The sequence below is a fragment of the Pholis gunnellus genome (assembly GCF_910591455.1).
Source record: "Pholis gunnellus genome assembly, chromosome: 12".
Classification (NCBI taxonomy): Eukaryota; Metazoa; Chordata; class Actinopteri; order Perciformes; family Pholidae; genus Pholis; species Pholis gunnellus.
In genome coordinates, this window is record NC_136539.1 from 10,337,341 (window position 1) to 10,358,271 (window position 20,931).

Consider the following 20,931-nt stretch of genomic DNA (forward strand, 5'->3'; position numbering starts at 1 on the left):
CACAAACAGACACAAAATGCCAAATAATATAAATCCTTTATTGTAACAAAGAATAGAAACTGAGGAATGAATTAGAATGTTAGATTTCTTTGTCATGAAACCAATAATAGTGTACATGTTGGTGTGCTTGGATACTGTAGTGTGGGGCTAAGCAAAGCAAAGGGGGTTGCAGGCGCTGGCAGGGAGGAGGGGGAAGCTGGAGCCTTCATATCCTGTGGAGCAGAGTGCAGTTCATTGTTGTAATGGAGTACTGGATGTAAAAAAAAGAGACTTCTATAGTAAATACTGAAGTGAAAGCTGAAGATGTCCTGTTCCAATGCAACTGTCATAAACAGTAAAGGACACCAAAGACAAAATGTAACTAGGACAAGCTAATGGGTCACTTCATAACTTACAAATTCAGCATGTCTCTTCAAACTAACTTCACATTATTTCCACTGGCATCTAAAACACTGACCAGCTGAATGAACAGTGAAGAGGTAATAACTCCAAATCACATCAAGGTGACCACTTTGTTTGTACTTTGTAGCCTATAGCCTTGAACATTTTCCAGAACATTTGTGCATAATGTGCCAATAAATTCATACCATGAGGAGAGTTTACCTCTCAACAATAAGGTTGAAACAGATCTGCCTACCCCCTGTAGACATTTTTTTTTTCACAGAGCTTTTAGCCTGTGGCGCGTGAAATGACGCGCGCAGCGTGCAGCGGGTCATGTAGTGTATAAAGTCAGTCACCAAACGCACCAGGATAAAGCAGACTCTCCTGTTGAAAACATCTGTCTCTCTGCGTGAACCTCGTCCTCGTTATGAGCCCAGAGGACAGCGGAGTTCTGGTTCTCAATGTTTCCACCGGGGAGCTGCACCACTACTACATCTGGCTCCCTGGTATCTCCATAGCTGCTGTCTACGGGGTCATCATTATCGTGGGTCTGGTGGGAAACGTCACGTTGATGAGGACGTGTCTGACGGTGAAGTCCATGCGGACGGTGCCCAACTTGTTACTGTCCAGTCTGGCGCTGGGGGACGTGCTGCTGCTGGTGACATGCGCCCCGGTGGACGCCAGCCGCTACCTGGTGGACGAGTGGCTCTTCGGCCGCGTTGGATGCAAAGTGATTCCGTTCATCCAGCTCACCTCCGTGGGAGTCTCCGTGTTCACCCTCACTGCTCTTTCCGCTGACCGGTAGGGTTCTTACGCATGGTTTTTAAAAAGTGTTTGTGACTTCTCATCTTCTTGATTAAACATGAGGTTTAGATTGAATCAAGTAGCCTATGGCACTTCTGTTGTTCCAACATCCATCCGCATGATGGGTGAAAACCATTCACATCCTCAGCATGTATGTTCTCACTTCACTTTCAACCTCATAATAGACACCTTATTGTTCCTACCTTGTTACAAATTAACAAAAACCAGACAAAAATGTTTCCTTATTGAATAAAACCCACTGTGAAGTCACTGACTGAATGTTTACTCACGTGGCAGCCACTCAGAAACCCTCTTTAGCCCGCTGATCATATTATGATCTGATGAATGCATTTACCCTCAATTTATTAGCTATCAGCTAGATTGATAGCTATTAATGCCATAATTAGGTTTAAGTTAGTTAGCTTGCTACAGTGCTGACTGCCACAGAAATGAAGACTCGAAAGACAGCAAATTTCAGTCATTTCTAAAAATATAATAATTTTACAACTGTTTTCTTTTCTCCAAGAAATATGTGAACAGGTGATATTGTAAGGTGTTTAAATTTAGACTGCAATTTTTTTTTCTAATTTAAATGTTTATTTCTTTTAAGCCCAAAAGTGTCCCAACCAATCCAGGGAGGCAGAATTTGGGGGAAATGCACTCCTTGTAAATTAACAACATTTAGCATTTCACATTTGATACATTGATACATTGATAACTTGATACATTGTTAGCAGACACCACAATCTGTACAAAAGTCAAATTATTTTCATTGCTGTTTAAGTAGTGTGAGTAATTGAAGATTACTTTGAGTCAATACAAAAGTATCCAAGCCGACCGCGCTCTCTCCTACTTAACAATTCTATTTAATTTCCTGTAATTTGTATTGCTGCCAACAGCTCTCAGTGCTTTCAGCAGCTCTTAGCTTCTGTAACTCATCTTATTAGCTACTGTGGTCCCCGTTTCTTTTCATTCTAAGCCTAATTAAAATGTTCTCAGCTATATAATATACTATCAGATAAGGTTTCAAAGTGTATCTGTCCCCCACAACACAATAACATATTTTTTCCTGCAGTTGCTTTTAAATACGTGCATGATAAAGAAACTATAATGAGGTGATCAGTTCAGTTCATCCTGAGAGGATCACAGCGGCAAAACATGTTGCAGTGATGCTCTTCTCTGTTCAGGTACAAAGCAATAGTCAGACCTCTGGACAGCCACACGTCCAGCACTACATTCAGTTTCTTTTTTCGAGCGGGGGCCATCTGGCTGCTCTCTGTGACCCTGGCGATTCCTGAAGCTGTCTTCTCCGACCTGCACACCTTCACCACCAGCCACACCAATGAGACATTTGTGACCTGTGCGCCCTACCCCCACGCCAGGGAGATGCACCCGAAAATCCACTCCACCGCCTCCTTCTTCATCTTCTACATCATCCCCCTCTTCGTCATATCTGTTTACTACTACTTCATCGCTCGCAGTCTGATCAGGAGCTCTGTGGACATCCCTGCTGAAGGACACCTGCACCTCCAGAAACAGGTCTGATTGCAGGGTCCTTTAAATTAATTGATCTTATTTTATTACAAAGTGTTCTTTATAGACCACTTTATAAACTGTGTATTTACATATTGGGTGATCTTACTGTGTATTCGACAGAAACTGATTCAAATCAATCATTGAGTTAGATGAAAAGAGGATGACCAATGTTATTTAGATGGTTTTGTAGGGGGAATGTCTATACTAAATTATAGAGCAATCAATACAATAGTTGTCGATCAATTTCATCAGTAGAACAAGCAGCAAACTCAAATAACTAACATAAATGAAATGTGGGGCCAGACTCACATTTCCATTGTTGTAAAATTAGCTGTTTTGCTCGCAGTAAAGACAAAATTGTTACGGTGCTATTGCCGCTGTAGTGGAAAAGGATTCATCCTCTGGGAACCATGAATGTCTGTTAAATTGTAGAAGCCGATCTCTTCTCTCTCTTCTCTTCTGTCAGATCAAGTCCAGAAAGCGTCTGGCCAAAATTGTGCTGGTGTTTGTCGGTTTGTTTGCCGTCTGCTGGCTGCCCAGTCATGTGATCTACCTGTACCGCTCCTACCACTACGACCAGGTGGATACTTCGCTGGGCCACTTCATCGCCAGCGTGTGCGCTCGCATATTGGCCTTCACCAACTCCTGTGTGAACCCATTTGCCCTCTACCTGATGAGCAAAAGCTTCAGCAAACACTTCAACAAGCGGCTTCTGTGCTGCACTTCTCCCAGACGCCTGTACAGTCAGAGCAGTAGGAGCACAAATATAACCACCGTCTGAAAGCATCGGTGTTGAACTTCGTATCAACCTGTGCTTCAGCAGGACTCGAGGTATGTTGATCGGCTTTGGTCACACGTTTACAATCTTGAGTGGACACTGTTACAACCATTTGGCCTTGTTGTCAAGTCATGCCGTACACTGTACATCTTAATATTCACTTCTCCTTTACCTTTTGTTTTTACAAAACACCTTGAGATAATGTGAAGTGTTTAGCGGTCAACTATCCAAGTGGAAGCCACTGTAGTGCACAGAACAAGGATATGCACATTTCTATGATGTAATGTGTTACATGTACTCTAAACAGAAACCTTTGCAGTAGAAACCATGCATGAAAACCCAGACGTCAGCTTTATTAGGCATGTTTCTATCTGCACAGTGCCATTATTAATAAAAAAAGATGACTACTGCTGGAGATAAAGCAGAAGGTTCCTCTGACATTTGAGGTTGTAATGTTCTGAATATCCGCTGTTCTGTATAGTAGAAGTCTTATTGGCCACGTAATGTTTGTCAAATGTCAAGTTATTAGAATTGTCAAATGTCACATTTTGTACATAGAGATGTTTCTGTTAAATGATATTCTATAGTTAATGGTGTGCTGGTTGGCTATTCTTCTGTATGTATAAATGTCAGCAACAATTTGTTCATTTCTAAGTTTATTTAATGTGTATTATTATTGATTCAAATATTATTTTTGTGAATAATGGATTAATTGAAAAGTCTTCTAAAAAATGTTGCAGTTTCCAAGCAACCAATAGTCAAAAACAAATATTCCTTTCACAGTGATATAAAACACATAAAAGCAGAATATTCAGACACTTTAAAAAAAAGCTGAAAACTGTGAATATTTAGCATTTTTACACCTGCTAAATAGCAGTATATTAGCATTGTCACCTGGATCGTGTAAACTCACCGAGTGTAAGCAAGTTAGCATGTTAGCATGCTGACATTAGCATTTAGCTCAAACCACTGCTTCCTCACAGAGCAGCTAGCATGGCAGTAAACTCTTTTGTCTTGTTTCTTGATAAATTACCTGGAAGATTATTGAAATATTGCTGATTCATTTAGTGTTGAATGACTACTGGTTTAAGCTCTAGTAATATATTGGTGTTAGTAGTTTAACAGTGTAGTCACATGTATGACAATAATATTAATAATGTGCAATTTACAGAACTGCGGTGTAAACTTGTTTTGTATCGTCTTCACCATGAATATGTTGATATTTATGTTCCATTGATCTTCTCCTCTGGTTGTCATTTTTATGAGAGGGTTTTGTGATTGTGAACTTTAAGCTGTTAAAAATAAATAATAAAATGATCTGGATTGATTTGAATCACAGTGGAAAGTCTGTGGCTCTGCTGCTTTTCTCTCAGTGAAACACTGCTGCATATCTGACCTTAAACATGGAGCAACACGTGAAGTGAATGGAGCTCAAATTTGAGCTATTATATTCTTTGAATTATGAATTTTATTGCATTAGACCTTCTCTTTGTATTTAACCTGCACCCTAAGTATAAACCCACTGGGAACCGTGGCTTCAAAGAAAATGTCAACATGCGTATTTTTTAATCTAATGTGTCCTCTGCTTTCAACACCTTCAGAGGTCGCTTTGTACAAGATGAACAGGTACAGCGTGTGTCCGCTGACTTTAGATGGGAGCAGCAGGAAGTCCATCAACACACATACACACACACACACACACAAACAAACAGAATCACAACATGTATCCATCTTTCAGAACTTCTGCTGAAGGCCGAGGCTTTTCTTTGACGTTTAGGTAAAAGACACGTCAAGTTAAATCAGATCAAACAATATTTTTCGGGGCTCTGTAGAGGTGACCTTTCAGGGTGGCATTTGAAGACTGGAAATTAATTCCCCTTCAGCAGCACCGCCTCCAAAACTCAGTCCATCCCTCAGTTCATCAGATCCTTTTCAACATTTCACATGTACTCGCTTGACTCTGCTTTCTTTAATCCTTCAGTGTGTCAGATCTGGGCATATTCCCAACAGGTCTTTGTTTGTTTTAAACCTATTTTGTAAGTCCGTAAACTTTAAAAACAATATCAAACACCACTTATTTAAAGTCTGCCGATTACTCTTTTGACTGATGGTATAATAAAGGCTGTGGCCTTTGAAGAAAATTGAAGAAGTCTGGGTTGGCAGATATGAATAGTATACGGGTCAAAGAATACGGGCAGAAAGGATCCTCAGTTCAGTGAATTTTATTGTAGGAAGTGCCGTGGATAGACATGTGTGCAGCTATAGCAGGATGACTATCAGGGTGATATCCAGAAAGGTAGAAGAAACTCCCCTTGCAAGTACTCAAATTACTGCACATGTATTACTGCACACTAGGGTACATGACTGTAAATGACTACATTACTGTTCATAAAGCGCAATATTAACATTCAAGCCTAACAAATACAGCCCAAACAAATCAGAGTACTGACTTCATGTAACGATCAGACGGTATCCTCCAGAGCAGTTGTAGATTTAGGAGCCAATTACGGATAAAACAGTAAAATACTCACTGTTATGTTCATTTAAGCAACAACAGGGGGAAACTGTGCAGTGCAACTGTAGTGAGTGGACAAACACTGGCAGTCATGTTAACAGGGCGAGGCAGGCTTTCTCACATGTAGATCATCAAAGATAATAAGAATACAACATTACAATCATCTTTTTAACATACATTTTACAAAATACAGTATTTACTCTAAGTGGATACACTTTTACACTTTATACCTATTTTGTGAGATCCTGCATAACAATATCAGCCCTAAACAAGTACTCCACCGATTTTAATTAATTATAGTCTCCAACAGACACTGAGAAAAGTGACATCACAGCTGCTGGAGCCACAAAATGTATAACACTTGTTATACATGCAGTAGCAGCCCACTGTCCAACACCTGTAAACAGACTTCCCAGAGTTCCCCTTTTGAAAACATTTTGGATTAATGTAAAATCCATGGACTGGAATGGAATGGAAAGCATTTCATTAAAAGTATAAAAATACAAAACCTGTTACAAAAAAGTTACTGCAATAGGAATATCTTGCAACTTGCAGTCCCGTTCTCAGAATTTTAATGTCTTTTTTCACTTGCTTTGTTGGTCAGGGACAAGGCACAAATGTGAAGGACAACTCAGTATATGTGGCACACAAGCGGCCTCAGCAGCAGGACAGAGATGGCTCATTGGTAGAGGAGAAAGTCCTTCATGCTGTGAGGGAGGAAGAGGCCAGAGGCTCTGAGGAGACGACTCCTTCCCAGACTTCGGCGAATACAGAGCCGACAGAGCTGAGACAGAGAGCACGGACCTGGGCAGAGATTTAAGTAGTGTTTTTATACCTTAAAATGAACTAAATGGGTTCATGTAACTTGCATGAATGTCCACAACATACCTTTTTTCTGCAGTGCAACTCTCACTGCGCTGTTTGGCGATGACAGAGCCAGAGGAGTCTTTCCCTCTGCGTTCCTACAACACTCATCAGCCCCAAAGTCCAGAAGAAGAGCCACAACGTTGGCTCCTCCTCCTCGAACTGCAGCATGTAAAGGACTGTCCTGCCCACACCCGATTCGAACATCTGCTCCTACAGGTGCACACACACACAGAAATGGTTAAACACCCGAGGCTTGGTCCCACAAAACGTATCACTAATAGATACAGAGAAGACAATGAGAGACGCTCTAATGTTTGATTCATACATCAATTCAATTCTTATTTGTATTACTGTTAGACATCTGCAGTGAAAACTAAACAAGGCAACACTTGAGGGGATGAGATGTTTTTTTCACTCCATACGTTGTACTGTTAGGGGAACTAACATCTCTCTATGAACTATGATTGTTCCTGACTCTTTGGCAATTTGCAGATTACATTACCTGAGTGTAGCAGCACCTCGACACAGGCTGCAGCTCGGGCCATGCAAGCAGAATACAGCGGCGTCCCCACCACAGGCAACTCCATGTCGATGTGAGCTCCATACGACAGCAGCAGCTCCAGACACTCTCTGTGACCTGATGGAGAAACATCATCAGAATCTGGGCACTGATAAATCATGTCTATACACTAAGACATGTTTGCACACACACACCTTTCTTAGCAGCCTCATGGATGGGTGATGCCAGCTGGTAGGGGGTGTGGATGGAGGCACGGTGCTGCAACATGAGCCTGACACAAGCAGCACTGCCGCTGCTGCAAGAGTTGATCAGAGGTGTGGCGCCATCTGTTGATACTGTCTCCACCTACGGGGAGATATAAAATGAAAATATGTCAAAACTTGGCGCCTGTTTTACCCACAATGCAACCCAACCTCCAACACTTCTTTCTGAGATTTTGGTTTAGTTGTGCTATCAGGTGGCAAACTCCAGTTCTGATTGAGTCTCTTAAGACCTGCATTCTCTCTACTGACCATCAGGGGGCGACTCCTCCGGTTGCAAAAAGAAGTACAATTGTATGGAAGTCTATGAGAAAATGACCCTACTTCTCACTTGCTTTGTTACCTCAGTAAACACTGTAAACATGAGTTTACGGTCTCAATCTTAGTTTCAAGTCTTCTTTAATACAGCATGATGTCCATTTAGACTAAAATAGACCATAAAGCGGAGTATACTAAAGGGCGGGCTTACAGGTCGCTGCCACTACCACAGCCATATATGGCGTCACTCCTCCGCATTCCAAATATGGTAATTTCCGTTCATCGGTTGCGAAAAAAAACACTCATATTCCAAGATGGCGACGCTAGACAAGAGGCTTCATAATGACTCAAGTGACATCACTGAAGTAAATTTCTCAGATTTCGGCAGAAATGCCGTACATAACACATGCAGTAGTACTCATTCAAACCTGTAAATAGTTGTTGATGTCAAAAATCTGTGGAGTTCCCCTTTAATAACATTTTGTAACAATGTTTTCTTCACAAATTCAGTACAATTAAGTATTTTTTATGTGTCTCACTAAGTTTGAGTGTGGTTTTACATGTCTGAGACAAATTATTAATTATTAATTATTATTAACGATTGTGTACATTTCTTCTGCTTCCATAGTCAAATTGTTTCTGATGAATTTAAAGTTGGCACAGTAAAGTTTTACTGTATTCACAACATTTTTTGTCTAAAGTAAGCTAAAGCTGGAAGTGTCTATTTTATGATTCCCCCAAATTTGCCCAGTTTCTCTCCCTACCTCAACTGGTGTTGAGGTAGGGAGAGAAACTGGTGTTGAGGTAGGGACACCCTAAAAACAAGCCTGTCTTTAAACTGAAAATAGAATGTTCTCACATTTGCACCATTGTCCAGCAGGAACTTGGCACAAGCATAATGGCCACCGAGGCAAGCTTCATGGAGAGGAGAGACTCTGTCCATGGTGAGCGTGTCTACATGGAAGCCCTGCAGGGGAGATCAGAGAGGATAACACTGTCAGACACAACCATGAATGTGCGCTGCATCGTGTGCACACATCAGGGGAAACCCAACTTTACCTGAACGATGAGGTTTCTCAGCTGTAGCAGCCTCCCTTGGTAGGCGGCGTCATGGAGAGGAGTTCTGTCTGACCAGAAGTCTTGAGACACAGAGAATAAGATCAGGAATGTCTCCACATTCAGAAAACACACACCGATGCACTCATGGCCAAGTGATCCTGATCTCTGCTCATTGTAATGTTAAGATGACCTCATTTAAATACATGTTTATCCGGTTTCTCAGGGTCACCCCAACCCCAACCACCAAACGTACTGAACAACACACACATAGGGTTTCAATGGCTACACAGCAGAGCCCAGTGAACAATATTTACATGCAAAGTTCAAATCAAGAACCAAAACACTAGAAGGAAACTTGCATAATGCAAATACATGCAAAGCTAAACCACACTGACTCGAAGGTTTGTACATTTTCTCATAAAGTAACAAAAGTAATCCAGTTGTTACTCTTATTTTCTTTCCCACAACACAAACAAAATGAGCTGAAAGAGCAAAAAAGACAAAGACAAAAAAACTTACCAGCCATTAGTGAGTTGCATGCCAACCCCCCATAGATGTACAAGGGCCTCTGCCAAGGTTCCAGGCACAGGGAAACCTCTGTTTGAACAGCAGCCATAATGAAAATGAAACAACCGAAGACTCCTCAAAGACTGTCTGGGACTCAAGCTTGTCCAGGCAGATAAACAAACCTGAAGCCGGCCTTCCTCCCTCTATTATCTGGGTCCTCGGCCACCTCCCCCACATTGCCACCTCCCGCCCACCCTTGTCCCAGACCATGGATACAGTCTGCAGTATATCCATAACAATGGCTCTTTGGAAGGGCCAGTACTTATGATACACCTTGATTTAAGCACAACAAAAGTACATGCAAACAGCTACAAGCAGGGGGAACACAGACTCGGACAAGTTTCAGTGTAGATATCTGGGTGAAAGAGGAGCTGCTATATCCATCTTCTGTTATAACATATTTTCAACCCCTAAAGTATTTCGCCCCTACATGACTTAAGTCTATTACTTACAAAGAATTGACTACAAATACGCTCTACACACAAACAAAGTCCTATATGTTTTTGTTTTTTTTGCAGGCGTGATATAATGTTCAACCTCCAATCACGACGCGATGCAAATCCCCACCGTCGGCCTCTAAAAGCCACGCCACCCCATCTCTATCACCGCCTGTTTCACAGCTAATCTGTGTTTTGTCTGGCACTCTTCATTCCACAGAGCAGTCTCTCTCTTGTAAAATTCTAAGAAAGTAGTTGTGTTTCTACGCATAACGTACTGCTCTTTAGAAGGGATGAAACGGCTACAATGCTGTGTAGACAATCTAAGTGAGAAGACAGAAACAGAAAACAGATGAAACATTAGAAAGTACAGTTTATTTTCCAGAGTGGGAAGGTTTGGTGTTTTATAAATATGAAACATCTCAAATGATTAAACAATGGAGTGGTATTCATAATTTTAAAGTCAGACAAATAAACCAATTTGCTCTCATCTACATACAGCTTTGCACAAACTGAAAGTAGTTTCCTGCCACCTTGTTTCCCAGAGTGAATACAATCAACCAGCCCTTTACTCCCTCTGGTCAGTTCCATCGACACCGAGTATAGCAAAAAAAAAAGTGCTTATTGAAGCTCCGAGTGCCACAGGTTTCCATTTTAATGATTAAATATTAAAAAATAAGTAATTCCAAGTCTTTGACAGAATGCTTTCACAAGAGGTCCCTTTTGATAAGCAAATGTAAACAATGTCCGGGGTTACCGTGAGCACATTCAGCAGCCATGTCTCAAATGTCAGACGGCACCACAAAGACAGCATATAACTCCATGTTAGCAACTGGAAGTGCGGCAGAGGCATGGACTGATCACAATGCTGACATTTTGGATTCTGCCGCTCGCTTCGTGGCGCTTTTAGAAGGAGCAGCGACTTTACTGCGCGGTTGCTGCCACCACAGTCCGTGAGGGCCGGTGGCGTCCACGGCGACGTCCATGACCCGATCCGGCACCCACCACTGCAGGAGCAGCAGGAACAGAAAGTCTAAAACGGCCACGAATGCAAAGATGGAGCCAGCCACGGGGCCACAGTGGGCCCTCAGTCTCCGCAACCGTCTGTCCAGGGGAAGCACCTCCTCTCTGGCCACGCGGTCGTACACCTGGGGGGGAACACAGGAGGCGGTGATCAGAGTCACCGCGGATCATTCAGCGGGAAAGCCCTCAGCTGTGTGAACCATCAGCAGATTTACATGCGCAGAAGAACACAGATTGCTGTGTCTATGTGTACATTCCTCAGGTCAGTAAGCAGATCGCTCCCCATCACACCGCATCTTATTTTGAAAGCATGGCTTTCTTACTGGAACTGGATTAGTGATACAAGATGCAGCTGCTTGATGAATCCACTATTGGCTGTAGTAAACATGGCATACAAAGATTTGTTTTTTTAAATATAGTACACAACATTTAAGACATAAGATGACTGTAAACCAGTTACTTACAGCATACCCTCTCATTAACCAAACATCTGAGTTAACATCTAAATGCTAAAGCTTCAGCTGTAGCTTGCTTTGGTCTGTAAAAGAATAAAAGCTGAAACAAGAAGGTCTCACGTACGTGCAAAAGCACTAACAGAATGCAGTTGAATGAAACGGCAGGTTTTGGAGTTGGTGAAACTACCTTTTCAGTCCTCTCAGCAACGTTTTTCCAGGTGTAGAGGTTTTGCACACGCGCATGGATGGAGGCGGGGGAGGCGACGGTCCCCGAACGCTGCCGGGCGATGACCGTCTCCAGACCAGCACACAGCGCCCGCACGGTAGGCTCACACATGGTAATCAACTCCTCAGGCAACACCTCGGGAATGCCCCCTACACGAGTGCTCACCACCTGGAAAATAAAACAACAACTAGATGTACACACTTTATACAAACACACGAAAGTAAAAAGTGTGTTACTGTGCGTTTTCTACCCAACATTGCGGTCTTCATCAAAAGCAACTATTATCCATGGCTGCTTTTGTGCCACAAACTGTCCGCGGACGGCCCCATTTTTTTCCCTTTTTGAGTGCAAAACTTATTTTAAGCAGTGCTATGAGATGGAGTCGAGCAGCCACCTACGTGCACACACCCACGGGAAATCTGTGACAAGAACACTTCAAAACCTTCAGCTGTGTCAAGCCAACTCTATTCAGTTGAAAGGGCGGTTTCTGTAGAGCTGGCTGGTTTGAAATTCAGAAATGCTGTTTTATACATTTGATAAATTGGAGAAATGGGTGGTTTACCACGCTTTGTGTCACGGCATGAATGTAAGCAGAACGTTTAGGACATAATAATAACTGTTTCAGCAGGGAGTGAGAGACAGAGAGAGAGGGAGAATCAGGGAGGCAGTGTGTCTTCTCCTGTGTTAAAATTAGTTGTAGAAAGTAATTGTAAACACAGTTAATGCAGCTTCCACATTTATTTCTTAGATATAGGAAACATTGCACCTAATATGGCCATGAGTGTTAAGATTATCCCATCAATCCAACGGTACATGGTGATTAATGATGAATTTATCTTTGAACTGAAAGACTCTTTCCTATCATTTCCTAACCTTAAACTATTGTACGAATGCCAACACACCTGCAGTCCACAGCTCGCTCCTTCTACGATGGCCATGCAGAACGCTTCAGTGAGAGACGTGTTGAGGAAGATGTGACCCTGCACCAGAACTCCACGAACATCTTTATGCTCCAAAGCCCCAAGCAGACGGACCCTGAAGTGAACCAATTCAAAAAGGAGTGAGGCACAAATAATACCAGCTTCCAGGGATAAACAGTAAGGATTGCCCGATTGCCCAGGGCAAGTAAAATGCCATGTAAGTCTAGCAACTTACTTGCCTGATTGGGCAAGTGGTAAAAAAAAAAATTAAAACACATACTTTTTTTATATAAAGTCAACTCTCAGTAATAGCCGACATTCAACTCAATATTGCAGGTAGAGTGGTGTCATTTTATGATCTTACAAAGAACATGTTCTTAAAAGAGGTTTAAGTGGTACCCCCCTATTATAAAACACTTCCTCCAGCTGTACCTGTCATGTAGTTGGTATTTCTCTCTCACTTCCTCCAGCACGAGTCTCTTCGGTCCCTCTCCACCAATTAGAAAGTGCAGATCCGGATGTTTGAGGCAGAGCTCCGGGATTATTCCACCAAGAAGATCGATTCCTTAACAGAGGAAGAGATTGTGAACACTTTGCCAACATGAGGGCTTGAACAAAAAAGGGCCGTGTCTTATTCACCAAGACAGACTGCTGTCTACAATTTTAGCACCCGTTGTCCAGCAGAAGTATGAACTTATAAGCTAAAATGTCAGATTCTCTGTACCTTTGCGGTACACAAGACGGCTGACCACGACAATAGTGATCCTGCCGTCCTGGCGCTGGGAGGGGTCGGGGGTGAAGTCGGTAGGGTCAACAGCGTTGGGAATAACAGACACTATCTCCGGGTCGAGTGCTGCACGGAGCACCGTGTTCTCCTTACTGGTGTACGACACACACACAGTGTGGTTGGTGTCGCACAGAGTCACAGTCAGAAGCTTGTTGGTCAGCACGGAGCTCACATCAGCAAAGCCGAAGAGCGAGTGGTCAGTGAACACCTGTAAACGACAACGCGTTTTAGGTTTATGTCAGCAGATTATGTGCAGCGTAATGATTTTGACACCCGGCACACAATGAGTCATATACCGTGTTAAGGCCCATGGTCTTGGCGTGGAACAGTGCGTCATGGCCCATGGCGGAGAATGAGCTGTGTGCGTGCACCACAGTGATGCGTTCCCTTACAAACACACAGCGCATCAGTGGGAGACTGTGGAAGCAGGTGGTGGCTGTGGACTGGTTGTACATCACCTGCAGGGGGAGGTAGTAGACCTTCAGTCCATTGGTCAGGTGCCTGACGCCCTTCCTCCTGCCATAGGCATGCGTGGCAATTACCACCTTGTGTCCCTTTTCAATCAAACACTGAGACAGCTGGTAAATGTGACTCTCTACTCCTCCCATGTTTGGATAGAAGAAGTCGGACACCATGCAGATGTTGTGCTTCCTGCTGGGGACCCCGGCAACCTCTGCAGGAGCTCCTCTCTGCTTATTCACAGCCGCTGATCTCCTTCGTTGGCCCATTGTAGATACCTTGTGTGGCTCACTGAAATGAATAGTTTATTCATTGATTAGTTGGTCAACAGCAAGATTAATTGGTGACAAAAGTATTTTGATAATGAAAAAAATGTGTCAGATCATTTTAAAAGTAAAAATATACATTTAGTTACAAGTGATTTCTTAAAAATGTTACATGTCATTATAAAGTCTATATTTTTGGGTTTCAAATATATTTAGATTGTAATCATAAAAAATATTGTGAATAAAATTGAGAAAACAAATTGCCATATCTGTTTCTAACTTACCTCAAGAACTTTTTAGTGAAGCATACACTCTTTTATTTTATTTTTTAAATAGTTGACTAACATGTACACCTGGAATGATCCACCTGTGGGTTAGTGTAGCACCTGTCTCATTCCTCTCCTGGTTGAAGCAGCTTCTCTCTTAGCATTAGATATGTCCGAGAGTGAATTGTCCCTTTAACTTGCATTTCAAATATGGTAGTCAAGCTCACTCAAGTATTTACAAACACCTCGGAGACTAACGCTATCTGGTGTAATGTAGGTTAACTATTAGCCAACTCTTCTAAGCTACATTGACGTTGTTTATAGCCTATCTGACGCTAGTTCATTACACATTAGCATCAAGCTAACCAACTCTGCTCACGTTTAACCACTTTACTGAACTTAAAGCAGTTCGTTTTCCTATCTGTCAGAATTGCCTTACCGTGGACAAACTGTCAGTCCTGTTCCAGCCTGTGGAAACACACAGAACTCTTTTCCAGATGTGGATTCATTTCTACTCGCTCGCCCTGAGGTAGAAGCCAGTTAGCGCCCGTATGACTTCCGGGTGTGTCACTACGTCATACGCAATGACGTACTGATACTCCCGTGGAGCTCTGCTGTAGGAGCTCTGCTGTAGGGACAGGTTTACAAGGTTTTTAGTTGTAATTGTATGACAGGGTTGCACAACGACAGTTAGATTGTAGTCCCAATTTACTACACAGGAAAGAAAACAAACATATGCATATACATACAAAAAATATGTTCTATATGGAGGGTAGAGGTTAAATTATGGAGTCTCACAGCCAGAGGAAAGAAGCTGATTTGAAGTCTGTGGTTTGGCAGCTGATACTTCTGCATCTCTTTCCAGGCGGCAGCAGGGTGAACAGGTTGTGGTTAGGGTGTGGCTAGGGTGGGTTTTGTCTTTTAATATCCCCTTAGCTCTTCTCAGGCTCCTCTTCTCACCAATATCACTGATGCTCAGTAGACGGGTGCCAATGATGATCTGGGTGGTTTTAATCACCCGCTGTAGAGCCCTCCTGTCCTGTGCCGTGCACATCCCATGACCGTTTGTGATGTTTGCAGTCAAGATTCTTTAAATAATACCTCTGTAGAAGGTTGATAAGAATTTGGCAGAGGAATTTTGGCCTTCTTAAGTTTCCTTAACAAATATAGCCGTGAGCTTTCTTGACCAGGATGGAGATGTGTGATGACCATGTCAGGTTGTTTGTAAAGCAGATTCTTAGGAACTTAAAGCCGCTAACTTGCTCCAACTCAGCTTCATTGATGTAGACAGGAGTGTGCGTCTACGCCTACTTGGTTTTACTGACATTGAGCGCAAGGTTGTTCTCTGAGCACCACTCTGCAAGGTTGTTGATTTCCTCTTTATATGAAGTCTCATTGTTGTTTGTAATCCGGCCGATGATGGTACAGTGTCAAACTTTACAACAGAGTTCTCTTCATGTTTGGGGTCCTGGGTGTAAGCGTGAACAGGAGGGGGCTGGGCACACAGCCCTGGTGGGCTCCGGTGTTCAACACTACAGTGGAGGAGGTTTGTAATTTAACAAAAAACCTTTTTGTGTTTCTTACAGGTCAAGTTTCACAGAACACACAACTAAATACAAATGTTAATAAATTCAATATCCTTAAGGCAAATCTGGCAAAGCATCAACATTCAGTGTAACTACTATATCCCAAAGGCAAAAGAACACACTGCATTTTCACACACCCTGTTATATGAAAAGAAGTGGCTCGTCCAAGAACCTTTATGAGGAAATCACAGTAGATATAATTTACAAAGCATAGTGCTGATTTTGCACTGTATAACCATCACCCTCATGGTCATACAGGATCAACGACCTACAAGAATTCTGATCAAAATCAGATCAAGTTTACCTCAAATATCTACAGTAAATCTGTAAGTATTAATAACTTGCTTTTCTCACATTAGAAGTATAGCAGTTACAGTGTATTGTATATACCAGCAAAGTACATTGTTAATGTGATTGAATAGCTCAGTTCCCTGCTGTTTTTCTTCAATGAAGTATATGGAGTATATCTGAATCAGTTTACCTTTTTCTTGCATTTAGAAAATGGTCTGGCAATTTACCGTGTCAACAAGGCAGTTTTCCAAAGAATGCAGTTGGCTGATATCAATATGAATCCCATCATCGTTACCTGCCACAGAATCCACAAAAGCGCACACTTCCAGCAACCTATTTTTGTTGCGTGATGATTGATAACTGATTACATTTGAATGTATCACTTCATCTTCTCATCATAGAGGGCAATCTCCTCTTACAGCCCTTGAATTTGAAAGAAAGATTATAAACACATCCTTGCAAACATTCGTAAAAGCTTTCAAGTTGGACATCCTTTTCAGAAATACCTCATTCCTTTCGTGGCATGAACACAGGATGAAACCTGCCTGTAAATATTATTGGAGTGGGCATGATGCCATATGCACAATTAACCACAGTTTGGTGGAATGTAGAAGCCTACATTGTGACATCGGGTTTTGTTGTGTGTTTAGATGTTGGTCTTCCCTTCTCATTTCCTCTGTAATCTCCTATAGGACAAAAGACATGGAAAGTCTTTTGTAAATTCCACTGAGAGATCCAGTTACAACAACACATTTCAACACTGAAGAGCAATAGGGCTCGACTTAACAACTGCAAGAAGTGTTGTGCAACTCTGGTTCAACCAGTACAGCTCAAATACAAGAAACGTGGATTAACAATCTCTGGCGTTATGACTAACACTTACTGTGACAACAAGAGAAGGAAAAGTACAAACAGCACAAATGGGATGGATTTTAAGCAGCATCTTATCCATACTACTGGTTGGGGTCTTGGGTCCTTGATATGGTCTGGTGACGAAAATTACAAAAATATGATGCTTTACATAACAAAATAATTTGAAGTCACATCCTAAACAACACTTTACTTGTTAAGGTGTTTTACAATATGTTGTAGTACGATTGCTGAGTTTACTAATAATATCGTAATGCATTTACTGTGGAGTAGTAATGGGCTAAATGTAAGTGCCATCCTCTCGGAAATAGTTAAAAACAAATAGTTACCAGTCCTTCCTTCACAGTAAGGGTTCAGGGTAGTTGATATGTTTTTGGCCTTGACATCACATGTTGGTTTTGAGGATGAGTTGAGTTTAGTGCTGAGTGTGCTGTTGAAGTGGTAGAGGCCAGTAAGAGCATCTGTGTTTGTGTGGGTTATGTTAGTTGTGGTTGAATTTATTAGAGGCTGCCCATCCAAAGTCCACTGAATCCAAGACTCTCTGTAGCGCCCGCTCACATCACACTGGAAAACCGTCACACCTCCACTCAGGCTTTCTTCTGGCTGACAAACACTGTAGTTCGCTGGTGAGAGAAGACTCAAGTTCAAATTGTGCAAGATGTCTAAATTCATGGGTGCATGAATGAGTGATCAAATACTGCAGGTATGCATAAGGTATGAATGACTCACCAGAAACGGTTAAATTAACTTTTAATCTCTGGTATATCCCTTGACTGCGAAAAATGCATCTGTATTCCCCCTGGTCCTCCGCTGTGATATTGGTGAGCAGAACAGAGCAGTTATTGCTGTTCTTAGACCAAAATCCTTCGGTCCTGCCCTTGTATCTATTCAAAGGGGTCTCGTTGTTTTTGAACACCAGCAACTTGATTGGTTTTTCCATCTGCCACTTAAACTCCTCTTCCCACTCTGGGCAGTTGCATGGCAGAAGGACACTGTCTTCTAAGAAACCTGTAATAGGCTTGTCATCACCTAGAGTAGAAAAGATAAATAGGGATAAAAATGTTGTTTCTGAAAACCCATCTGCCTTGAAAATTTGAGTTGACTGAACTAAACTTATGGGCTCATAAGTCGTGCAAATATAAAGCCAACTGAGTCAAGTTCACTAAACTTGACAAAACCTTTGGAGCACATTTATACCAGAGTAAGTACAGAGCCTTTACATGAAGTTGCTCACAGCAATTCTCTTAAATTAAGAGTGTAAGGAGTACTAAATTATATTAAATACCAATGTTCATCATTGCTTTAATTATTATCAGAAGAAACAACCATGTCTGAACATGTATTAAAGACTGATGTAAGCTTTCTGTAAACTACAAGAAAGTGATCTCATAGCGCTTGCCTGCTGATCCGAGCGGTGGAAAATAAAAGTAAATTTTCTCATGTACTGTACTTAGGTTCAATTTTGAGGTACTTGTACATTTCCATTTTATGTAATTTAATACTTCAACTCTACTACATATCAGAGGTAAAATTTAACTTTTTACTTCACTGCATTTATTTATCAGTTGATAGCTACTTTGTATATTTATGTATATTGAGTATATAAAGTAGTTAAAATGAACTCCACCTTTACCAGCTGCCACATTAAAGTAAGGAACACATTAATGCATCGATAATTGTAATTCAATGATATATTCTGAAATGGGCCATTCTGCATAATGAGTACTTTTACTTTTGTTGCTTTAAGTAATTTTCCCCCTTCTTGTTTTCTATCCCATTAATTTAATTATCTCAGAACCCCTCAGATTTATCTTGAGGTCCTTTTAAGGGGCCCGACCCCTTGGTTGGGACAAAACCGACTAACTGTATAAAGTAGTTAAAAGTGACTCCACCTGGACCCGCAGCTACAACAGTATATGCTGCTTTTACATTGATTCAGCAGTATTAATCTGTTGGGGGCAAGTTTTCAAGAATGAGTATTTTTCTTTTGACACTTTATAAGTACTTTTAGCAGATGATCCTTCTGTACTTTTACTTAAGTAAGATTTTAATTCAGGACCTTTATGAAGGTATTTTCACATTGTGTTTTGTTTTCCACTACTGGCTGATCAGGTTTCTATAGAACCGTTGGTGTAATTTCAGCCAACCGACCACACAATGTCTGCTTTTCAATGCGTTTGTTAGCATTTGACCTATTTCTTTCTTTTTTCTTTTTTAATTAATCACATTACTTTTACATTTACAATAACATCTTCACTCTAGAAGAAATCATGATTGCTTGTGAATACGATTTTAAATCAATGTATAACCTCGGCAGTTAATCTGTCTCTCCTTTCTGTTTGTGTGATAACCGCCAGTGTTATCAGTGCTTCATATTGAGATATTCAAATAATATGAAGTCATATTATGAACTCCATTCTGCTAATTACTGTGCAGATTCCACTGACGTTACCCAATTTGATAACTCTGATCGTTTGTACTTTGATGTTCAAACACGATTGCGCAGCCACTCATTTGAAGACGGAAGTCAAACCAAATAAAGAGAAGTCTTTATCTCTGACATCATGGAAACAATGTGAAAGTCCTGCTGATATCCAACAAATAAAATAGTTTGGTTTCAAACTATTTTGAAACATTCATAGGCGTTTTCACTGAAGCCCAAACATTGTGTTGTACAAAAGTCTGACAAGTATAGGGTGCATAAGTTAATTTAAATAACGGAAAATAAACAATACCAATGTATTTGCTCTATGTATTAATACAAATATGTTCAACCAAACAAAGCATCAATGCCCAAAGCTTCTATTTACATGGCATTAGTGGCAAAACTGTTGATTGTAGGGCTATAATCAGAGCAGCTGCTGGTTCTCTTAACATAATGTCTACAGTGTTGAATAAACAGTGTCAAGTTTGTTACTTTTATACTTTTTCTCAATTCCTGTAGCCACACAGCACTTTTTAGCTGTCAGTATGGATTGTTTGTTGGGAATTAATGATTTGTTGGATATAAATCCAACAAATTTGTACGAAAACTGCTTTAATTTTCCACTTGAAATCTTACAAGAACTGAAAGTTGACTCGTTTATTATGTGTTTTCATTTATAAAGCAAACTACAGTACACCAAGTTAATATTATTTTATATATCTATACTATATCTTAACTTCTGCACTGTTCCATTTGCTTGATTCATTACTTACGCTATATGAGCATTGTTGTGGGAGCCTGCATCTAAGATTATCGTTGCCAACGACTGCTAAAGTAACACATTTATGGCTAATATACTATACTGTAAACACTCACATTTTCCATCTAGACTCGTTAAATTATAATAATACCAAAAGTTGATGTGGTTGCTGTAGAAGCAGTTCCATTACAACACATTTTCAGAAGCAGACTCTGGTTTCAATGATGTGAAGGCTTACCTGAGACAATTACCACCAATAACACCCCCAGGAAGGTCCTCATGTTGCACCCCGCGGGTGGATAGCTATGCATCTCAAGTGAGGAATATGCGGTCAAATTGGTAGTTTATCACATGTTCTCGGCTATCATTATTCTAACCTGCTCCGTGTCGTGGGATTGTTTTGATTACATTAGCAAGATCCGCCGAAAGTGTTGTTTTAAAAGTGTTTAAAATCCCAGCCCGTGAACATGAAACCAATCCACACACGTCCGTCTTCAGCGTGACTGAAACTAAGTGAAAGTTCAGCGGCGATTTCCGGAGTATTGTCGTCATTAAATATAAGGACATTGATGGGAGGCCGCATATTGAGATACCCGCCTCCCACTCAGGAAAAAA

At 41.2% G+C, this 20,931-nt stretch overlaps 3 protein-coding genes across 4 annotated transcripts; 1 reads left to right on the plus strand and 2 right to left on the minus strand.

Annotated features, from left to right (window-relative positions):
- Nucleotides 1-808: 808 nt before the first annotated feature.
- LOC306704468 (gastrin-releasing peptide receptor-like) lies at nucleotides 809-3,502 on the plus strand (the record flags this gene model as incomplete). Its single annotated transcript, XM_079170834.1, has 3 exons — nucleotides 809-1,182; nucleotides 2,373-2,724; nucleotides 3,188-3,502. The coding sequence occupies 3 exons, from the start codon at nucleotides 809-811 to the stop codon at nucleotides 3,500-3,502; spliced, it is 1,041 nt and encodes a 346-aa protein (XP_079026960.1).
- A 3,191-nt stretch (nucleotides 3,503-6,693) lies between these two features.
- Nucleotides 6,694-9,594, minus strand: asb11 (ankyrin repeat and SOCS box containing 11; the record flags this gene model as incomplete). Its single annotated transcript, XM_079170398.1, has 7 exons — nucleotides 6,694-6,818; nucleotides 6,903-7,091; nucleotides 7,384-7,518; nucleotides 7,596-7,746; nucleotides 8,779-8,886; nucleotides 8,979-9,058; nucleotides 9,498-9,594. The coding sequence occupies 7 exons, from the start codon at nucleotides 9,592-9,594 to the stop codon at nucleotides 6,694-6,696; spliced, it is 885 nt and encodes a 294-aa protein (XP_079026524.1).
- A 749-nt stretch (nucleotides 9,595-10,343) lies between these two features.
- On the minus strand, nucleotides 10,344-20,814 carry piga (phosphatidylinositol glycan anchor biosynthesis, class A). 2 transcript variants are annotated; one of them, XM_079170692.1, is made up of 13 exons: nucleotides 20,555-20,814; nucleotides 17,861-18,160; nucleotides 17,461-17,754; nucleotides 17,145-17,247; nucleotides 15,183-16,947; nucleotides 14,824-15,009; nucleotides 13,939-14,143; nucleotides 13,690-13,851; nucleotides 13,331-13,601; nucleotides 13,039-13,171; nucleotides 12,589-12,721; nucleotides 11,648-11,854; nucleotides 10,344-11,130 (listed from the first exon to the last, which is right to left on the minus strand). In XM_079170692.1, exons 7-13 carry the CDS (start codon nucleotides 14,119-14,121, stop codon nucleotides 10,843-10,845), a joined length of 1,377 nt encoding a protein of 458 aa, XP_079026818.1. In that variant the 5' UTR covers nucleotides 14,122-14,143; nucleotides 14,824-15,009; nucleotides 15,183-16,947; nucleotides 17,145-17,247; nucleotides 17,461-17,754; nucleotides 17,861-18,160; nucleotides 20,555-20,814; the 3' UTR covers nucleotides 10,344-10,842. The 2 variants fall into 2 exon arrangements, with proteins under 2 accessions (XP_079026818.1, XP_079026817.1); XM_079170691.1 differs by having other exon boundaries at nucleotides 13,690-14,143.
- Between the last annotated feature and the right edge of the window lie 117 nt (nucleotides 20,815-20,931).